Genomic DNA, 20,916 nt, shown 5'->3' on the forward strand with positions numbered 1-20,916 from the left:
TGAAATGTGATGGTGGAGGCAGTGTCTATGCCCGGCACGAGAAAACAGTGAAGTGAAGATGGGACATGGATTGTCCTAAAGTTCTCTGATGCCTGCAGGGTTTCTTCCATCTTGCCCTATGGTTTCTAGAGCCTTTGTCCTTAGGGGTCCTCAGAATCAGCCGGTGTTGCACTTCTTCAGATTCAGTGTCGCCATTACCATCACCATTGGCCTGTTGTTATTTTTGAAGACTTACCATGGACTTACTATAATTATTTTTTATAATAATGGTAAAAAGACATTATTTTGAATTTTTCAAATATAAAGTGTTATTTTTCTGTATAGTCTTTAATTGTTTTGAAATATTAAAATTTATTTCAAAGCAGCTGACTTACTTGTTGATTCATCTGAGTTTGTGGTCAGTAAACTGAGTTATGATAGAGCTATTGCTCCCCAGCTCTGTCGTCGCTTACCTGATTTTTCATTCAGGGGATTTTTTTCCCAGGATAATGTCAAGAACTTTTCACAACTGAAAAGACCAAATAATTTATTAACACAACTCAATATACATCTGTGAAATTGCATTCCAAAAATATTTTATCACAAGTTTCTGACAGCCAGGGATATATTTGTTCTGTGGGATTTATTAGTGCCATGGCTGATATTAGGAAATTATATTCGTAAGAGAGCTTAGGAGACCTCATTTTCTCCAAGAGAAAGAGAAGGATCCTGAAAGGCCAGGGCTCCAGTAAACATACCTGCTATTCTTCACAGTAATTGAAGAATTTTGAAATCTTGAACCAGCACTAGTTTTGGAGACCATTTCCAGATGAAATATACAGTGTTTTCAGAGAAGCCTCAGAAATTCACGGAGGAACAGGCCTCACATAAAGTTCTCACCAAAACAAGAGAGCAGTTGCAGGTTTCAGACTCTAAAGGATTATTTTCCCTTTGAACTTATGTTTATCCAAGGGCCATTTCTAATAGTCTTACTGTTTTTATTATTATTATTTTAAATTTATTACATGTTTTACTGTGTAGGCTACATTCTGTACTGGCCAAAGTGCCATTATCTATGCCTGACGGTGGAAATAACAATATTGATTTTTCTTGGAGTTCCTCAAGTTTTAGATAGTCACGGGTCAGTGACACTGCCAGAGAGCCTCAGGTGGAGGATGTAGAGCGTCCCTGGTGGTCAGAAGCCGCAAGCAAATGCCTGTAGTAAAGATGGATCTTTCTCTTGTGTTTGGTTTGATAGATATCAGTTACAGGATATGGCTTCTAGAAGATTCTGACCACTACATATTGAGAAACTTGAGCTGGCCCTGCTCCATTGGTGCATGTTGGAATTTTGATTTTTTTTTTAAGGTGTATGAAGCAGGGAGGTATAATTACTGAACCTGTGAGAATACTATGTGGCATCTGAATTAAGATTGTTTTTTTAAGTTTGTTTATTTTTTTATTTTGAGAGAGAGAGAGCACATGAGCAGGGGTGTCAGAGAGAGATGGGGAGAGAGAGAATCCCAAGCAGGCTCTGCAGTAGTGCAGAGCTTGAAGCGGGATTTGAACTCACAGAGATCAGTGAGATCAGAACCTGAGCCAAAATTCAGAGTCATTCGACTGAGCATCATCCAACTCATGACTTTGGCTCAGGTCATGATCCCAGGGTGATGGGATCGAGCCCCATATCAGCCTTTGCACTGAGCATGGAGCCTGCTTAATGAGTCTCTCTCTCTCTTTCTCTTGCCAAGAGATAACCCAGTAAAAAATATAGAATTTTAAAGGTAGTATCCATTTCATTTTTATTCATTCCCAGTAGAAATTTGGAACATTTAGTGAAAGAGGATTTAATGCTAAAAGGCCCCTTCAGGTATAGATTATGGGATCATTTATAATTTTCTCCTTCCTCCCTTAGAGGGCAGTTTTGTTTCCTGACATATTAATTTTTTGTGGTTTTTTTTTCCCCCTCCAGTAAGTATAAAAGAATTTTCTAGCCATGTTATACTTTACATCTTACTTGAAGCAAGAGAACTAAACTCATTACTCTTTCAATTAGATCCATCATATGGAACTCTGGCACAGAGCAGTGGCAGTGGAAAGCAGGGGTCAGATTTAATGAGCATATGTGGGAGGAGGAGAGGAGATCGAGAGGGAGTAAAAGAAGCAAGAAGGGACACGAGTGCCTGTATTTGGCTTGGGACCGGGATAGATACAGTGCCATTCTCTGAGCAGGGACGACCTGAGCTACGAGTAGACTTCACAATGAAATGATGCGTTAAGTTCTGAGAATGTTGCATGGGGTGGTGCCTGCAGGCCAGCAAGTGCACAGCTGAAGCTGGGGCTTTGTCCCCGGGGGAAGAAACCTGGGTGCTGACGTTGGAGTGGGGGTACTCAGCAGCAGCACACTCATGGGAAGCGTGTGGGGCAAGCCGGGGAGAGAACCAAAGACAGACCTCTTTTGCAGCCCCTAAAGGGCTGACAGAGGAAGAGGAGCCGTGCAGCGTCCAGGAGGACCGCCATGGCTGCATGTGGCTGTCAGCGTTAAAGTTAAATTAAATCCCAGCTTCCATCCTGCTGGCCACTCTTCTAGTGCTCAGGCGCCGTGTGTGGCGAGAGGCTTCCAGACTGGGTAGCGCATACGCGTGACATTTCCATCATTACGGAAACAGACTTCTGCTGGACGGTGCTCAAGTTGACCGTTGAGCAAGCACGGAGCTCGGAGCTCAGAAGTGAAGCGACAGCCACGTGCAGGGAGTTGTTTCTGGAGTCAGGTCCTGCGGGAGGTCCGGACAGGGGAAGCTTCAGCTGCGACCTCTGCCTCTGCCCGTTACTCATTACCAGGGGGCCTGCTAAACGGTCTTAGGTAAGTGGTAGAGAAGGAGGTTGCTGTGAGTAGAGAAGTGAATGATTCGAGACGGGGACTGATAGACGTAGGCCACCCTTTGAGCAGAGCCTGCAAGAGGCTGTGCAGCACAGTGGTTAAGAGCTCAGCCCCTGCGACCAGACCACCTGGAGTCCAGTCCTTGGTTCGTCCACTTACCAGTTATGTGACTTCGGGCTAATCTTTCCGTGTCACACTTTTCTTAGCTGTAAAACGGAGATAGATGATAATACATCATTATATAAAAGCAGTGTATACATTGAAAGCACATAGATGTATGACTCACTAGGTGCTCAGTAATTGGCAGATTTATTCCAAATATGACAATGATGGTGGTGATTACATATTAAATAAGGGGAAGGGAAGAACAGGAGAGGAGGTCAAGTACATTTGTATGTTAAGGAGAGGAACAGAAGGAGAGAGCAGTACAAAAAGGGTGGATGATTCAGGAATCAAAATCCTCAAGGAGAGGTGCGCCTGGGTGGCTCAGTCTGTTAAGCGTCTGACTTCGGCTCAGGTCATGATCTCACTGTTCGTGGGTTCAAGCCCCGCATTGGGCTCTGTGCTGACAGCTAGCCCAGAGCCTAGAGCCTGCTTCGTATTCTGTATCTCCCTCTCTCTCTGACCCACCCCCCCCGCCCACTCCTGGCTCATTGACGCTGTCTCTCTCTCTCTCAAAAAAAAAATTTTTTTAAATCCTCAAGGAGAAGGGAAGCTTTAGGTTTCTAAGCACTGATAGATGAAGTAGCGTAGACTAGAGGGTCCCCTGCCCCCCACTACTTGGCCTTTAGCTCCGTGTAAGCAGCCCGTTGGGTGGGTGAGACCGGCTGCTGTAGTCAGGTGGGCCCAAAGGGAAACAAGATTCGTACGGTCAGATTTGGTTTCGTTTTTAACTGAGATGAAATGTATATAACAAAATTAACCATTTAAGGTGAACAGTTCATTGGCATTTAGTACATCACAGTTTGTGCAGCCACTACCTCTGTCTAGTTCTGGAATGTTTCCACCACCCAAGTGGGAAACCTCTGCTCGTGAAGCAGCTGTCCTTCATCTCCCCGGCCCCTGGCAACCATCCGTCTATATTCTGTCTCCACAGATTTACCTACTCTGGATATTTCCTATGAATGGAGTCATGTGCTGTGTGACCTCCTGTGTGTCTGGTTCCCTTCACTTAGCATAACGATTTTGAGGCTCATTCATGTCGTAGCATGTATGGTATTCATTCCCCTCTGTGGCTGGTGATACTCTACGGTATGTATCGACCACAGTCTGTTTATGCAGTCATCTGTTGATGGACTTTTTGGCTGTTGGGAGTAGTGCTGCTGTGAACACTCGTGGACAGGGATTTGTGTTGAGTACCTGTTTTCAGTTCTTTTGGGTATATTCTTAGCTGTGAAATCAATGGGTCATTACAGTAATTCTGTGATTAACTTTTTGAAGAGTTGCCAAACTCTTTTCCACAGCAGCTGAACCATTTTACATTTCCTCAGTGTACAGGGGTCCCGGTTTCTCCACCTTCTTGCCACTACCTGTTTTCTGTTGTTTTTTCCCTCTCGTAGGTATCCTAATGGGTTGAATAATTAATGTACTTTTTTTCAAGTTTACTTATTTATTTTGAGAGAGAGAAAGAGGGAGTAAGGGAGGAGCAGAGAGAGAGGGAGAGAGAGAATCACAAGCAGGCTCTACAGTGTCAATGCAGAGCCCGACGTGAGGCTTGAACCCACGAACTGCAAGATGAGCTGAGCTGAAATGGAGTCAGACACTTAACTAACTGAGCTACTCAAGCACCTGAATAATGTACCCTTCCCCCCCCCCACTGTCCAGCCCCCCTCAGTGCCCATGGCCCACGGTCAGGAAGCTGGGCCATGGTTCGGGGCTGCGCTTGCGCTTCCTCTGGCAGGGCTCCACTCTGAGGGGCCCACAGACAAGGGCCCACCATCAGTCACCGTGTGCTTTTTTAAAATTTTAATAATGTACTTTTAAAGTAGCAAACTGCACTCATGTTTCCTCAGGAAATATTAGACTCCTTTCTCTTTTTGCCAATTGTGTTTTTGTGTATCTCCCTCTATATTGTGGTCAGAATGTCTCGTAGTAATGAGATGAGCAGTGGCTAGTATAAACTGTGTATACATCGGAACCATTAGATTTTCATTTTTCTTACTACAGCAGTTCAGGCCTCACGGTAACCCCAGACCACCTTTCTATCTGAATCTCCCCTTCTTAGCCATGCCAGAACTCTCAAAGCCCTTTGTACATTTCTTTGCACAAATACCGTATTCTGTCCTTGTTTGAGGATGACTCTCTTCTTGTTTGTGTTGTACCTCCTACCATCTTTCTGTAAATAACTTCCTTATAGTGCTTGTCTTTGACATTATATTAATTTTTCTTCTCTGTCACCCTTACCTGTGAGCCACCTGGTATCGGTGTATAACTTGTTTATCTTTGTAAGCCAAGGACCTCCTGAGAGAATACCTAAAATTGTTCCTTTGATTCCTGGATGTTAAACTTTCATGTTAATAGTGTCTTCTACTTCTGGGAGGGAAACGTTTGATGTGTTCCTCCTTCAGGGAACCATTTCCAGTAAATTCCATCTCTTCCTCTTAAGGGTCAACCAAAATGTTGCCTCCAGGAAGTTTTCCCTGGCCTGGCCTCTTCTCTTCTCTTCTCCCTTGAAGTCCTGTCTCTGTTCTGGTCGTGCCCTGTTGTGGACTGCCCTCTCTGTTGTTGCGGCTGCCGTAGCGTGCGTGTCTTTTTATGAAACTGAAACCACAGTTGTTACCGGTGCACCCCCGCCAGACTCCTTCTCCCTTTTTCTCATGATTATTTCATTACATTTATTCCTCTCTGATGTTCAGTATTTTTCACTTATTGTCTCTTCCCCACACTGGAATGTCTCTGTGAAGACATGGTTTCTCTCTTCTTTCCTCTTCTGTCTTTGCATCAGGAACAGTGTCTGCCACATAGGTACTCTGTGTACTCAGTGAGTACTTCTTTAAGGAATGAGTTAATAGGCCTGAGAAGTAATTAAGAGCAAGGACTGTGTTGTTTTCATCTTTATCTAACCTCAGTACTTGATATACCAATGCACAGTAACTGTTTGTTGAATGTAGCATTTATTCTTCCAGCAGGATCTTTCTTCTACATGATATTCTTAGTTCTCCTTCATTTTTGTTTATACCTAAATAATTATATAAAAACAGAAAATGCACATAAAAACAATCGTCTCACTGCAAAGGGGCAATGATTCAGTCGTAACTTTCATGCGTGTTGCCATAATGATAGGTTTATCCTCTAAAGATAAAACCATTCATTTGAAAGGAGAAATTTCAGGGCGCCTGGATGGCTCAGTCAGTTAAGCCTCCAGCTCTTGACTTCAGCTCAGGCCATGATCTCATGGTTCATAAGAATCCAGTCCCGTGTTGGGCTCTGTAATGGCAGTGCTGAGTCTGCTTAGGATTCTCTTAGAGATCTCTCTCTCTCTCTCTGCCCCTCCTCCACTCACACTCTGTCTCTTAAAATAAATAAATAAATAAACATTAAAAACGAAAGAAAGAAATTTCTTTCAAATTGTAGAGATGGACAACCCAGTTGGTAAGAATTAGTTAATGGTTTAGGAAACAAATGAATAATCCCTGTATCTATATTCCAAAGTAGTCACTATTAGAATAGATTAAAAATAATACAGGTAGTGTAGAGGTTTCAGATGGACCAGTTTTTTTTTTTAAGTTTTATTTATTTTTGAGAGAGAGCATGAGCAAGGGAGGAGCAGAGAGAGAGAGACAATTCCAAGCAGGATCTGCCCTGCCAGCACAAAGCCCCATGTGGGGCTCAAACTCGTGAACCATGAAACCATGACCTGAGCTGAAATCAAGAGTCAGATGCTTAACCAACTGAGTCACTCAGGTGCCCCACAGATGGACCAGAATCGTAAGAGGCGATCACATACACTGCAAGTTAAGTTAAGTTCCCCATTTAATTAGCCCGGTGATAGTAAATGTTCCTGGAAGCAAAGTAGCCTCAGCACAGGTGTAGTATATTTAATGCGGCTTCACTTTGTCCCCAACATTCTTAATGGGGGCGGGGAAGCACTGCCTATGACCCTCTCCTTACAAGTAGGATCTTAATAGATCTGGGAATTAAAAAGTATGCCTTGCCCTTTTATATATTCAGGCTTTAAGTCTCCACTCACAGTAAATAATTTTTGATCCTCCTTTGAAATTAGGGAATTCTTACAAATATTTTACAGCATTCAAGAAAGTCTCAATTCCCTAACCCACTTTTTCCTCTGATTCAATTCTGTTTTGTGCCGTGAGTGATTTTGATGCTGGGTGTGAGAACCACAGTAAGAAATCTATTTCCATGCGTTTAGCAAAAGAATCTGAGGCCATGGACATTAGAAAAAAGAGATTTCTTTTTCTTTTTAAAGTATCGTGATTTCCTTTAGACAGAGTTGTATTCTGAAGATTACAAAAAATTATGACATTCTTATCCTATTACTGTCAGTTTTCATTGCTGGCCTTAAAAGGTTGATCTATTTGAAAAATATTAATGGCATCTCTTACCTAAAGATTAAGTGTCCTTACTTAAGAAAAACTAGGTTGTACAGGCATTGAGTTTTGGGGAAAGAATATTGTCAGATTGGCCCTTAAAGTCTTCCTAAAGAGAGTGGATTCCAGGCTGCGTGTGGAGTGGGAGCTGGGGCTGTGCGGCACCGAGGAGCCGGCAGAGGGCCTCGCTGACTCTCGGACGCCTCCGTTCTCCACCCCCCTCCGTTCTTCTCTTACCACCACTCTTTATTCCCTGCGAGGTTGTGTTTCCTGTCCCATTTATGCATTTTAACGTTAGTGTTCAGAGGGTGTAGATTTCCATCTTCACGTATGGAGAAACAACAACAGGAATGGGGAAAATGAGTGACTGCTCCCCCTACAGAAAAACAGATGCACTCTGCACAGGTTAAAGAGCAGACACCAGCCTCCTCGTAGAGACCCCTTGAGATGACATTGAAGGAAAGGTGGAAAGGAAGCCTATCTTAGGAAAAGTGAAAATTGTTATCACTAGTTATAATACTCTTGATAGATAATGTGAAAAATAAAGAGTAATGTAGCTACTATTGACATTTTGACTTGTTTCCTATTTTGAGTTTTGAGCCCCCCCCCTTTTTTTTTCGGGCCAAAAGTTTTTATTTAATCTGTTAATACTTCTCATAAGCTATAAAATTGTATTGATCCACTTTAAACTTTTATTTTATCCTAAAATAGTTGTAACTGAAGCAACAAGCTGTGAGGTAGAAACCAAAGGTGTGCGGCACCTGGGGGCTCAGTCGGTTAAGCCTCTGGCTCTTGATTTCGGTTCAGGTCATGATCTCACAGTTTGTGAGTCCGAGCCCTGCTTCAGGTCCTGTGCTGACTGTGCAATTTAGGCTCTCTCCCTCTCTCTGTGCCCCTCCCTTGCTCACTCTCAAAATAAATACACTTAAAAAACAAAAACAAAGGCTCAAATTCTTATACCTCATCATGTGCTATCTCCTGATGAGCCTGACCTTGGCTGCAGTTATTGCTGGCCACGTGGTTAATATTCTTTGCTGATTAGTGTTGAATTGCACTCCTTGGTCACAGGATGGTCTAGTAGAAAGAACAATGAGAAGAGAGTCAAGGGATTCTGAATTTCAGTCTGGCCTCAGTTACTATCCAGCTCAGTTAATTCAGTGGAAAGAGTTCTGTGTATTTTTTTGTTTTTCTCATTTGTAAGGACATTGATCGATTCCTTTTGATGGTCCCTTTTAGTGTTGTCTTTTCCTAAATGCCATATAAATGGAATCCTGCAAGGTAGCTGTTGAGTCTGGCTTTTTTCACGTAGCATGGTATGTTTGGGATTCATCCGTGTTGTTGGGTGTGCCATGGCTCGGTTTTCTCCCTCCTCCACCCCAAACATTCTGGAGAAGGACCAAATGCGTTGCAGTAGTATTTAGAAGGTACAGACAGAATATTGCTTTTGGGTTAGAGAGCTGGAAACTGTGAAAAGGTAGCATGTGAGCTGTGCACTCCCTTTAAAAGGAAAGGTGTGTAAAGCTGGTGGCATGAACTCCTCCTGAAGCACGGAAGCCTTTGTTTTTGGATATAATCCTTCTGTGCTGGGGATGAAGAGAGAAACGACTTCTGGGGAGATGAGGACTGCCCATTCTTGAATTTCGTATACATTGAGCAGGGCCTTCTCTGGAACTGGTGCTCCCTTGGGCCCCCTCCGATGGAGTCCCTGTCACATCTTTACCATCCCCAAACCTCCTCTCTTGTCTAGAACTTGTCTACCTTTTTTCTGTTTGGCTGTTTTTATTTTTTTAATATGTTTATTTTTGAGAGAGAGAGAAAGGCAGCATGAGCAGGGGAGGGTCAGAGAGAGGGAAAACACAGAATCTGAAGACAGGCTCCAGATAGAGCCTGACGCAGGGCTCGAACCCATGACCTGAGTGGAAGTCACGGACGCTTAACCGACTGAGCCACCCAGGCGCCCCTGCGGTTTTTATTTTCTGAACATGCCTGCCTTTTGATTACTGAGAAGAGTGTAACTGATTTGAGCCCCACCACCTCCCTGTGCTGCCTGTTTTCTCTCTCCCATCTTCTCCTTTTTATTTGCATGTAAGAAGTACTCCTTTCCGTTATGATCGGCTACTTTTCACTCTTAATTTTGGGTCTTCTCATTTCCTTCAAGTTCCTGCCCCATCTTTTCACCTCCTCTTGTTCTTGTATCTTCAGTATATCCCTTCCATAGAACCTTCTCTCAAAGCCTCGAGGTATGTGTGGTTTGTCAGCCCACAGACTTCACCCTCCGCCCTGGTCTACACCCCTTTCAACTACTGTCCCGTCTCTCTCCCACCACTGCCAGACTTACTAAAGGAATGACCCCTCCTCCTTACTTTGGCTTCATTGCCACCTGCTTTTTCCTTCGCTCCTTGCCATCCAGATGTGCCTCTGAAATTGTACTGCAGCTACTTTGTCACTGTGTGTGTTTTTCTGTTTTAATGTGATAATACTCTTAGAAACCTGCATGTAAACATGGATGTGCAGTTTAAACACTCCTGTGTCTACCACTATGGACATGAATCAGACTGTTACCGAGTCCCAGGAGGCCACTGTAGGTCCACCCTCGTCACAGTCCCTTCTTCGGTCACAGAGGTAACAATCATCCTGAATTCAGTGTTACCAGGCACATTGCTTTTGTTTCCAAATTTTTTGCATCTATTTACTATCCTCAAATAATACTTAGATTCACCTGTTCCCAGTATATAAATTGAATCATAATATGTTCTGAGTGGTTTCTTTTGTTCAACATTATGTTTTGGAGATTCATCCAACTTAGTGCATATGTCTGTAATTCATTTTCAGTGCATGTAATAGCCTACTATATGAGTATATCACAAGTTTTCTATCCATTTTATTAGTGATGGACATTTGGGTTGTTTTTAGGTGTTTGCTGATCCACACATTACTTGCTATAAGGTAATTTTGTACTTCTCTCTTGATGCATATACATGAAAGTCACCAGAGTTTACTTAGTATTGTAATTTCTGAACTTATTCCAGTGTTAGTACTGCCACCACTGTTTTTTCCTATTTAAATAGTTCACATTAGTTAGCATACAGCGTAGCGTAGGTTTCGGGAGTAGAACCCAGCAGAACACCCAGTGCTCCTCCCAGCGGTGCCCTCCATAATGCCCATCATCCATTTAGCCTGCCTCCCCTCCAACAACCCACAGTTTGTTCTCTGTAATTCAGAGTCTCTTATGGTTTGCCTCCAGTTTTCCAAAGCATTTGTACTGGTTTTACATTGCTACCAACAGCAATTAAGAATTTCAGTCTCATCAATTCTTGATATCAACCAGCTTTCTTTTTTTAGCCAATTTAATGGGTGTAAAGTGGTATTGTATTGGGATTTTAATTTGTATTTACCTAGTTTCCAAGAATGCTGAGCCTCTTTTGTAGTATTTGTGTGCCATTTATTTGTCTTTTGTGAAATTCCTCTTCATTGGTTTTTTTTGCCCATTTTTTTGGGGGGGTTGACTTTTTAAATGGATTCATAGGAGTTCTTTGTGTATTTTGAATATTAATCCTTTTTATTAATATTAATCCTTTATGTTAATATATTGCAAATATTTTTTTTCCTTCTCATTCTCTTTATGTAGTCCTTTGATGAACAGAGCCTTTAATTTTGAAGTAAACTTACATCTTTTCATTTTTGGGGTCTTGATAAACAAATCCTTCCTCTTCTCAAGGTTATAATGTTATACTCTTAGTTTGTCTTCTAAAAAGGTGATAGTTTTATACTTCACATTTAGGCCTTTAATCCTCGTGAAAATATTTTTAATTTCATTTTTTTTCCCAAACGGATGCCCAATTACCCTTTTACGGAAAACTCCGCCCTTGACTCAGTGATGTGCAGGACTCCCTACCATGTTTCAAGTGTCAAGATTTGTGTGGCTTGTTTCCAGATTCTGCTCTGGTCTGTCTGTTCGTCATGCACTAACGCTGCACTGTCCTAGTCAGTGTTGTTCTGTGGTAACCCCTAGTGTCTCAAACAGTACAGCCCTGCCACGTTTTGTCTTTTTTTTTAAACATCTTGACCCATTGTTCTTCTACTTAAATTTTAGGATCATGGGGCACCTGGATGCCTCAGTTGGAAAAGCATGGGATTCTTAATCTCAAGGTTGTGAGTTCAAGCCCCACGGGGTTGGGTGTAGCAATTACTAAAAAAAAATAAGCTTTAAAATTAATTGATTGATTGATTTTAGGATCAGTATGTCAGACACTCACACACACACACACACACACACACACACACACACACACAAAACCCGCAACCCTGAGGAGGAGAATGAAGGAAAAACAGAAAGTAGCTTGTTGAGGGGTGCCTGGGTGGCTCAGTCGGTTGAGCATCCGACTTTGGCTCACATCATGATCTCGTCTCTGAGTTTGAGCCCCACGTCAGGCTTTGCAGTGATGATGTGGAGCCTGCTTGGGATTGTCTGTCTCCCTGTCTCCCTCTTTCCCTCTCCCACTCACTCTCTCTAAAAAGTAACAAACATTAAAAAAAGAACTTGTTGAGATTTTCATATGAAATTGCTTTGATTCCATAGATCAATTTGGAATGAACTGGTATCTTTACCGTATTGAGTCTTCTAGTAAATGAACATTTATTTATGTCTCCTTTGTAATTTTTAACTAAAGTTTTATAGTTTTCCACTGATTAGGACTTGCTATAGTTTGATAGGTTTATTCCCATAATTGTATATTTTTGAAGTGCTAAAACTATTAAGAAATGTTTTCATTTGGTGTATGGAAGCAGTTTTTTTTTTTTAATGTTTTATTTTATTTTTGATACAGAGAGACAGAGCATGAAAGGGGGAGGGTCAGAGAGAGAAGGAGACACAGAACCGGAAGCAGGCTCCAGGCTCTGAGCTAGCTGTCAGCACAGAGCCTGATGCGGGACTCGACCCACGAACGTGAGATCTGACCTGAGCTGAAGTCGGAGGCTTAACCGACTGAGCCACCCAGGCGCCCCTGGAAGCAGTTTTAAAATAGATTTTGTGTGCTGTAGCCTTACTAAACTCTCTTCTTCTGGAAGAAGTGCTTGTCTCTGTTTTTTCAAAGTATCATCTTCTTTTAGCCTTATGCATTTATGTAATATAAATTGAGCATAGCTCTCTACTGGTGCACAACCTGAAAATCTTAACATAAGTAATGACTTTCTCATGGAAATGGAGACAGGCAGCTAATAACAAAATGTACAACTTTAAAATAATTAAACTTCTGTATGTGGCTTATGAAGGTGACCCTAATTAATTACTTTAAGTTTTATTTCATATTAGTTTCTCACTACTTGACACAAGTATGTACCCTTTTAATTTGGCTCAATGTATATGTCTAGGTAGTTCTTTGATTTTCAATTTATGGGAAACTTTAGGAAAAAACCATAAGAGAACAATCACTGTGAGGTTTTAAGTTGGTGAAATATATGGACACTCCTTTTATAATTACCTCACGGTAACCTGAAATAGTTCCTTTGAGTCATGTGATCCACATCCTTATTCTTCTTAAAGTGATGCACGTGGTAGAAATCAGAGTGGGTAAGGGCAGCAGCTAGAATACTACTTTACTGTTCTGGCTTGTGCCGACCTAACTGGTGTGCTCCGTGTGTGCGACGGGCAGATGGGTTGCTTGAGTGGTGGGAAATGGAAATTCGGTGCCACACTCAGTGAGTGTTGCAGGTTCCTGTAGTCGGTTATATTTTATTGAGTACAAAGAATTCTGGCTATTTCTTAAATAATATCTGGATATTGTAGTTTGAAAACAATGCATTATATCCCTAAAAAATATTTCTGAGTATTAGGATGTCTTTCCATAAATTAGTGCTATGCTAACATCTGATTGCAGCATAAGTGGTTAAAAAGCACAGATACAACATTTAGAAGATTATAGTTTTATCAGAGCTCTTGCTAATTAGATAATATGCAGCAGTTTATACTTTGGAGACAAAGAAATTATTAAAACTAGTTTAGCATGTAAATGGTTATTTGTGCCATCCAATGGTCATGTATTAAAAGCGTAAGTTAAGAATAAATCATCTTTTAAAGTCACCGGTGAATTTCTTTGGTCCATGCCAAATATGGAGAAGGGGGACCAGAAGAGTCCTTCTGTCCCTCTTTGGAAGTCTGTCTTCTACCCTTCTTCCCAACAGTGTAGTGGTAATAATCTCTTCCTTAATGCCCGTAAGTGCCATGCCTATTCTGACTCCAAACACTGCATTCCCTTCCAAATTCTCCAGCACTGTCTTATGACTGGATTCATTTTTTATATTTTTGTTTCTGTTTCTTAAGCGTGGTGTTTATTTGTCCTGCACCCTCCCTTTAGAAGAGAAATCATTTTATCGTTCTTTTTCTGTTAAATCTCTCTCATCCTTGGAAGTACTTAGCAAAGTGCTTATACAAAACTGATGGCTGCTCAATGCTGGTGACTGAAGTCTAGTGCTTTATCTCAGTTGAGCTTGTTTTTCATAAGTACATTATTGTGCTTGCTTTCTAGGCACACAAACCAATGGTCTGGACTTTCAGAAGCAGCCTGTGCCTGTTGGAGGAGCAATCTCAACGGCCCAGGCCCAGGCTTTTCTGGGACATCTCCATCAGGTAGAATGCTCTGCTCAACCCTATGGGAGGATAAAAAATGGGGGCATGAAATGCTAGGGCCTGGGGAAGTTATTTCAGGGTGGGGGACTTTTTACATTTATTAAGTCCTGTGCTAATCGCATCTAATTGTGTCCTTCTGAATGGTTCGGCTGGAATCCCGTAGCTTAATTGACTGGATAGCTATTGACCCTGCCGCTGTGTGAGAAAAGGAATTCTTTGTTATGAATGGAATGTATATAACAACTGAGTTACTGTTTTTGTCACTGTGGGTCTGTGATGGCTCGCCGAAGGTAGTAAATTACAAAGTCATCCAAGAGGATGTGGCCACCATTGCCTGAGACCTGCTGTGTAGGACTCTCAGTTCAGATATGTCTTCATAGAATGTGTCTTCCTGTGTCTTCTGAGCTCATAAAATATGGTTTTAGACTACCTAAACTTCATATAAAAGGAGCTCCTGTGATTGAAACAGCTGAAATTTTAGAAAGGTCCTCTCAAGCCCATTTATTCACAGATTCAAAGGGATAGTATGTAGGCAGCAGTTAGCATCTTCTGCTAGAAGGAGGCCCTAGCTGACTTTTGCTCAGGTGAATAGGTTTGTGTTTTGAGAGTAGAGAAACTTCTAAGTGAAACTTCTAGATAAAATAGTAAGATGATTTAGCATCTAAAATAATTTAAGAATATATTGTAGAAGAACAAAAATGCTATTTTCATGTTGATTTTTTTTTCCCTAAAATATATTGTAGCTTCCAACAAGTTTTCTGGTTTCTTAGAGTGATAACATTTTTGGTAGTCAGTTTATGTGGCACATATTAAGCATCTGTCTGGTATAAATTTATGATGGTCTGAATGTATTTAGATCCCTTGGATCCAAATTCCAAGATGAGTACAAGGCCTCCAGCTCAAAATCACTGAACCTTCGGTATGCCCCAAAGGGTTTCAGTATGCCCCAAAGAACTTTAAATCAAGGTATTTTAGGGGCGCCTGGATGGCTCAGTCAGTTAAGCGTCCAACTTTGGCTCAGGTCATGATCTCATGGTTTGTGAGTTTGGGCCCCGAGTTGGGCCTCTCAGAGCCTGGAGCTGCTTCAGATTCTGTGTCTTCCTCTCTCTCTGCCCCTCCCCTGCTCATACTCTGTTTCTACCTCTCTCTGAAAAATAAATAGACATTAAAAAAATTATAAATAAAGGGCAGCGGTCTGTTCATTTTATCTCTGAACTCTATACTGAGCTCTATACCAACACTTCTATTTAACTTCAGGAAACCTTGATGTTATGTGACATCGAAAGTGGAACTCATCGTCTTCCTGTCAGTGACACTACCATTTTTCCAGTCTCTCAGATTTGCACCCTGGAACCATTCGTGACTTTTTCTGTATCTGTACCCAGTCCGTTGCCAGGACCCTCGGTGGTATCTTGCAGGATGCCTCTCATATTCCTTCTGCTTGTGCTGACTGCTGCCGTTCTAATTTACGCTTCATTTATTCTACCCTAATTTCTGTTCTTTTTCTCCATGTATGGTCTTTATTTCTTTTCAGGACATTGACACTTTTGAAGAATACAACCTAGTTATTTTGTACAGTGTTGCTCAGTTTGGGTTTGGGGAGGAATACAGCATAAGTAGTATTGTGTTCTTAGTGGATTACACCAGAAGGCACGTGTGTCATTACTGGTGACTTTACCTTTTGTAATTAATAAGTCTCTGTGGGGAGATAGTTGAGAATATATAAATATCATGTTATTCCTCACATTTCACCCATTGGAACATCCATTGATGACACTTGTCAGAATCAGTTATTAACATGGTTGCCAAACAGTGTCCCTTGTTATATTGTATACAGTTATATTGTAATAAAACTATGGTTTTAGCTTTCAGGAGGCATGAAATATATTTAATGTTATGACAGACTTTCATGTGTCAGTTATAGGACGGAGTCTTTATTTCAGCCAGCAGTTTTGAGTTAATGACTATAAATGTTCTAAGGACTTGACTGTGTAGGGGTGTGTGTGTGTGTGTGTACATATGTATATGTAAGGTTTTTACTCTGGTATATACATGAAAATTTTGAAATTAGAATGAGTAGGTAATTCTGATCATTTGAAAATAATGTGTGTAAGTAGTTTGTTCTTATGTGTTCTTTACATAACAGCTGAATTAAGTTTTTAGAATCTGAGTGTCCAGTGACTAGAGACAGCATAAGGAATGTCCAATACAGGTGTGGCGCGCCCGGTGACGCTAATTTAGAGTGGGAGAACGTGTTCAGAAAGAAATGTTCCCCTCTTCTGGGGGAGGTGGAGGAACCGTGAGTTTGTCCGTAAAGTTTTAACTCTGTAAGACAGACCGCTTTGTATTCTCAGTTCTAACTCCGTGATGTGCAGTTAGTAGAGATTCTTGAAATACTTGAGGATGTCAACTTCTAATGATGGCTATCCATGGTATTGTACTAGAACTTCACCTGATTACTTTACTTTCAGGTCCAGCTTGCTGGAACAAGTTTACAGGCTGCTGCTCAGTCTTTAAATGTACAGGTAAGCTGGTTGTGGGATTATGGACCGGTTTTACTGTTTTTCCCATATTTTCCTGATTTTTTTTGTGATGAGCATGCAATAATTTTATAATAGGAAATACTTAGAAGCTTTTTTTATTACCTAATGTCAGTAAGATCCAAATAATGATAATCATTGACAACACATTAATGAAAATCTAGTTTATGTTATACTACTGTGAATGACAAAGAGGGAACAAGAGAAGTCCACTTTCAGAGTTGGATATGTAAGTTTATTTTATTTTCGTTTGGCAGCAGGGATGTGTAAGTTTAGCCAGCTGTTTCTGAGTTGTACGGTGATGACACATACTTAAACACAAAGCCAAATAACTTTTAAATGCCCTTTTGTTTACAGATGTCTTTTTATTTGTCATTTTATAGTGTAGAGGAAAGAGCACTGGGCTGAGATACAGAGGTTTTAAGGGTGCATTCAAACTCTGCCACTAACTAGCTGTTAGACCTTTGGGAAGTCACTTAACCTCCTGAGGCTCCTTTTTCTTATATTTATTTAAGTGGGGGAAGCTTAGAAACTTGCCAGGGTCCCTCTCTGCTCTAAAGTGCTATGCTTCTAAGGTTAAGTCTGGCTACTTTGCTGATACACAAACCATGTGGTAAAACATGCAAAGTTCAGTTATTATGCGTTACTCCATAATTCAGTCAATCTGCTGCCTCCTTTCGTTGTAGTGTCTAGGTAACTAACAGTCAAGAGGGGAAAGCTGTATGCTAAAAGATTGATTTCACTGTTGCTAATGAGTAAAGACCTTGGGTTGAGCGTCCTGGAAACCCAGTGGAATATGGACCTAGTAACACATGGAAGCAAGAAGAGAAAAGAAAAGGAGATAATGTGACCTTCCTTTCTGAGGGAGAGGAGGCAGAAAATTGCCTTGGTTGCCATGGTAAACTTTCATCCCTTGGAGAGATGTTGGCAAACAGGCTGTATCTCCAATGCAGCATGTTTACAGTCCTGCACCGTAATTATCTCGCAGTGACTGGCAGCATTAATCAGAGCCTTTATGTTAATTAGCCTTGCTGCAGTCCCCAAAACAGGTGGTAGGAAATATGCAAATCTATGCAGAATTTTAATACTCCGCATAACCAGTTTTAATTACCATAAAATTTCCTCTTAGTGTCCCTTTTAGGAGTGTGTTCTCTTTCCCTCTTGACTGTGGCAGTTCCCTGTAAACTTGTGTGTTACTGGATGAGACACGCTAAATTTGCACTTGTTTTAGATATTCGATGAACAGTTCTGTGGCAGGTCCAGTTGTCAGCTCTGAGGTGCCGTACGAGGGAGTCCCAGGCTGACCACCACACACGTCTCGGGATGCTGGGCTGGAGGGGCTGACGTCGAGTTGGGTTGAGAACATGCTTTCCCTTACTCCTTATTTCTGAATTTGAGATTTGGGTTTCTGAAAAATTCCGTTTATTTGTGGAGGACCAAATTATTTTTTCTTCTTAAAAGTTGTAAGTGCAGCTTTGCTGGCATTGGACCAGGAAGTCTATACCAGCAACTTGTATTGTGGGTAGTTTTTTATATTTTATTTTTCTACTTTTATGTGTTCCGTATTTGATCATTTCATAGGAAACAACAAATCATATATGTGATTTTTTTAAGGAAGAAAAAGTCTAAAAACTTACTATATTAAAATTAGGAAAATACAAAGATTAATAAGAAAGGAAAAGAATGAAACCAGAAAACTCATGAATAGATAAATCCATGTTGTAAACAAATCTTAAAATACGGAGTTGTGAGTAGTATTTTTTTTTTTTATCAGTTACTGAAAATCTCTTCTCCCCCCTCTCCCTCCCCCTCCCAGTCTAAATCTAATGAAGAATCGGGGGATTCCCAGCAGCCCAGCCAGCCTTCCCAGCAGCCTTCAGTGCAGGCAGCCATCCCCCAGACCCAGCTGATGCTGGCTGGAGGACAGATAACTGGGGTAAGTTTTCCCTGAGAGAATGATGAATGATAAACTTTCTTTGTGTCGGAACTGCCATTGTCCAATATCTGCCTAGAACTGTCCCTAGTGGCAGACGGCGACATGGTCATGCCTGGCTCTGTTTCCTTAAAGGAGCTTGCTGCACTCTAGGCAGCTCTGAAAAAGGAACGATCTTTGTCCTCAGTTTTTCAGGGTATCTTTTCTTACTTTTTGCAGATGCTCTAGATAAACTAAGGGCTTTTTTAAACATGTTTCAACTGTCTGGTCTCGTATCCTGGCTCTACAGTTTACGAGCTGATTACTTCATCTCCCTGCACCTCAGTTTTCCTTGAGTTAAATAAATGGAGATGTTATCTATGTAAGATGCTATCACAGTATTGTTATTAAGATTATTTGTTAAAAAGAACAGTGCTTGGCATGTAACAGTCAATAAATGTCATTTATTTTTATTAGTAACACATTGGCATTTGTGAATATATTAAGCTTTTAACTTTTCAGCTGTCTTTGCTCTAAGACACCAAAAATATTCTTCCAGTGTTGAACATTTGTCTGTTATTTTGCGGACGGAAAGACTAGGAGAGTGACAAGGAAGAGTTGTTATTCAACTCACATCACATCACCGCACACAATTTTTTATTTCTTTTATTTTAGTTATGTATGTTTTGGAAGTTGCAAAACTGTTTTAAATATCCCCTCAATGGAAATTAATGTGTGTATTATATAAAATATTTGTAAACATATGTATCTTGGCAGCTATAACATTTTTGGATGGTTTGATTTTGAATCTTACGTCTCTCATATACAAATTGTATTGGACCCTTTTAGAAGGTGGGTTGTGCCACTAAGTGAATGTACATGTACTTAAGAATATATTTCAGGGTGAGGTGTCTTGCTGACTCGGTCGCTGGAATAGGCAGCTCTTAATCTCGGGGTTGTGAGTTCGAGCCCCATGATGGGGGTAGAGATTACAGGGGAGAAAAGGCTTAAAAAAAAAAAAAGTATATATTCCAGAATTCCTTCTTGTCTGATCAGAACATGCCACCAAAAGGAAGGCAGAACACACTACTTTGTGTTTGAAATAAGTTGCATTATGAAAGCAAGTTTAAATTTGCTCTAAATACATTTCCTGTTTTACTGTTTGGGTTTGTTTTGGGTGATTAGTGTCTACAATAGTAAGAGACCCTTGGGACTCCAGGTTCCTATGGCTGGAGCTTCTATTAAACCTGAGCATTAGGATTCATTTGCATGTAAAGAGAGGGGCTGTCAACACCTGTTTCACGGAGATAATGTGTTGGAAAATGGATATAAAGTTGTAGAGACCTAGTGCTTTCAATAACAGAAAAGACTGCCTTGGGGAGGGGCTGTAGGGAAACTTGGAAAAGAAACAAATGGAGCTCATATTCTTTAGTCATATCTTCGGACATAATGGAAATGATGGAATATGGCAGAGATTCATGCTAATGGGAAGCAGCTGGGCCTTATCAGTTCTTCCCTCGGTCAGATCGAGCATCCTTGTTCCTCATTCATCTGACTAATCACTTGCTGTTCTGTTGGGTGTAAATTTCTTTTCATATCCTGTCAGCATTGGCTTTTTTTTTTTTCTTCTTGCTTACTAGTTAGTTACTTTTTTGCCTGAACCCTAGCGCCCCGGACAAGCTTGAATGATTAAGCCCAGAGTGAGGACCACCATTTTCATTTAAACGTGCTGCTAGTAATGGTAGCTTGATGGCTGAGAACCGGTTTGGCTTCATGCTGACCCATGAAGTTGGGTGGCTAAGGTCTTAAACCACTTGAGTGACCTCCCGCAAAGCAGTTGGCTTGTGTTAGGGGCCCATCACCTGCAGACTTTTCCGACTGTTTGTTCTAATTTTGTTAGCTTACCTTGACGCCGGCCCAGCAGCAGTTGCTGCTGCAGCAGGCGCAGGCGCAGGCGCAGCTGCTGGCCGCCGCGGTCCAACAGCACTCCGCCAGCCAACAGCACAGCGCTGCCGGGGCCACCATCTCCGCGTCCGCCGCCACGCCCATGACGCAGATCCCCCTGTCACAGCCCATACAGATCTCACAGGTGAGTCCCTCCCGGGGCAGGGGCAGGCAGTGAGGGATCCCAGGGCAGGTTTTCTTCGGTATAAAGTTCACTCCCCGCTGGTTAGTGTGGCTCCTCACAGGCCCAAGAAGCGCTCATCGGGGAAGAACGTGGGAGCCTTCCATACCGCCGAGCTAGAAATCATGCATTTGTTTGCTTATTTGAATCGATATTATAAACACATAACTGATGATTTGAATAACTGTTTATATTAAGGGACAATTCTGGAATAATTAGTTGGCATATTTTTGAAGCAGGGGATTACTGTATTTATTTTAATTAGCTAATTATGGCAGGCATGGGGTCTTCCACGTGCTCCGCAGTG

At 41.5% G+C, this 20,916-nt stretch overlaps 1 protein-coding gene and 1 long non-coding RNA gene across 6 annotated transcripts in view; one reads left to right on the forward strand and one right to left on the reverse strand.

The window, feature by feature from the left end:
• POU2F1 (POU class 2 homeobox 1) overlaps positions 1-20,916 on the forward strand; it is a 164,157-nt gene that overhangs the window by 110,754 nt on the left and 32,487 nt on the right. For all 4 annotated transcript variants that reach the window (XM_029935075.1, XM_029935076.1, XM_029935077.1 and 1 more), the window contains exons 3-6: positions 13,932-14,032; positions 16,504-16,557; positions 18,389-18,508; positions 20,385-20,573. In XM_029935075.1, coding sequence (XP_029790935.1) covers positions 13,932-14,032; positions 16,504-16,557; positions 18,389-18,508; positions 20,385-20,573 — 464 coding nt within the window. The remainder of the gene's footprint in view (positions 1-13,931; positions 14,033-16,503; positions 16,558-18,388; positions 18,509-20,384; positions 20,574-20,916) is intronic.
• On the reverse strand, positions 1,765-20,508 carry LOC115288081. Of its 2 annotated transcripts, XR_003906800.1 has the most exons (6): positions 20,390-20,508; positions 8,368-8,481; positions 7,645-7,783; positions 5,264-6,038; positions 3,020-3,066; positions 1,765-2,753 (listed from the first exon to the last, which is right to left on the reverse strand). It is a non-coding gene; the product is annotated as an uncharacterized LOC115288081 (long non-coding RNA). The 2 variants fall into 2 exon arrangements; XR_003906801.1 differs by lacking the exon at positions 7,645-7,783.

The sequence above is a fragment of the Suricata suricatta genome, chromosome 3, assembly GCF_006229205.1.
Source record: "Suricata suricatta isolate VVHF042 chromosome 3, meerkat_22Aug2017_6uvM2_HiC, whole genome shotgun sequence".
NCBI classification, from domain to species: Eukaryota; Metazoa; Chordata; class Mammalia; order Carnivora; family Herpestidae; genus Suricata; species Suricata suricatta.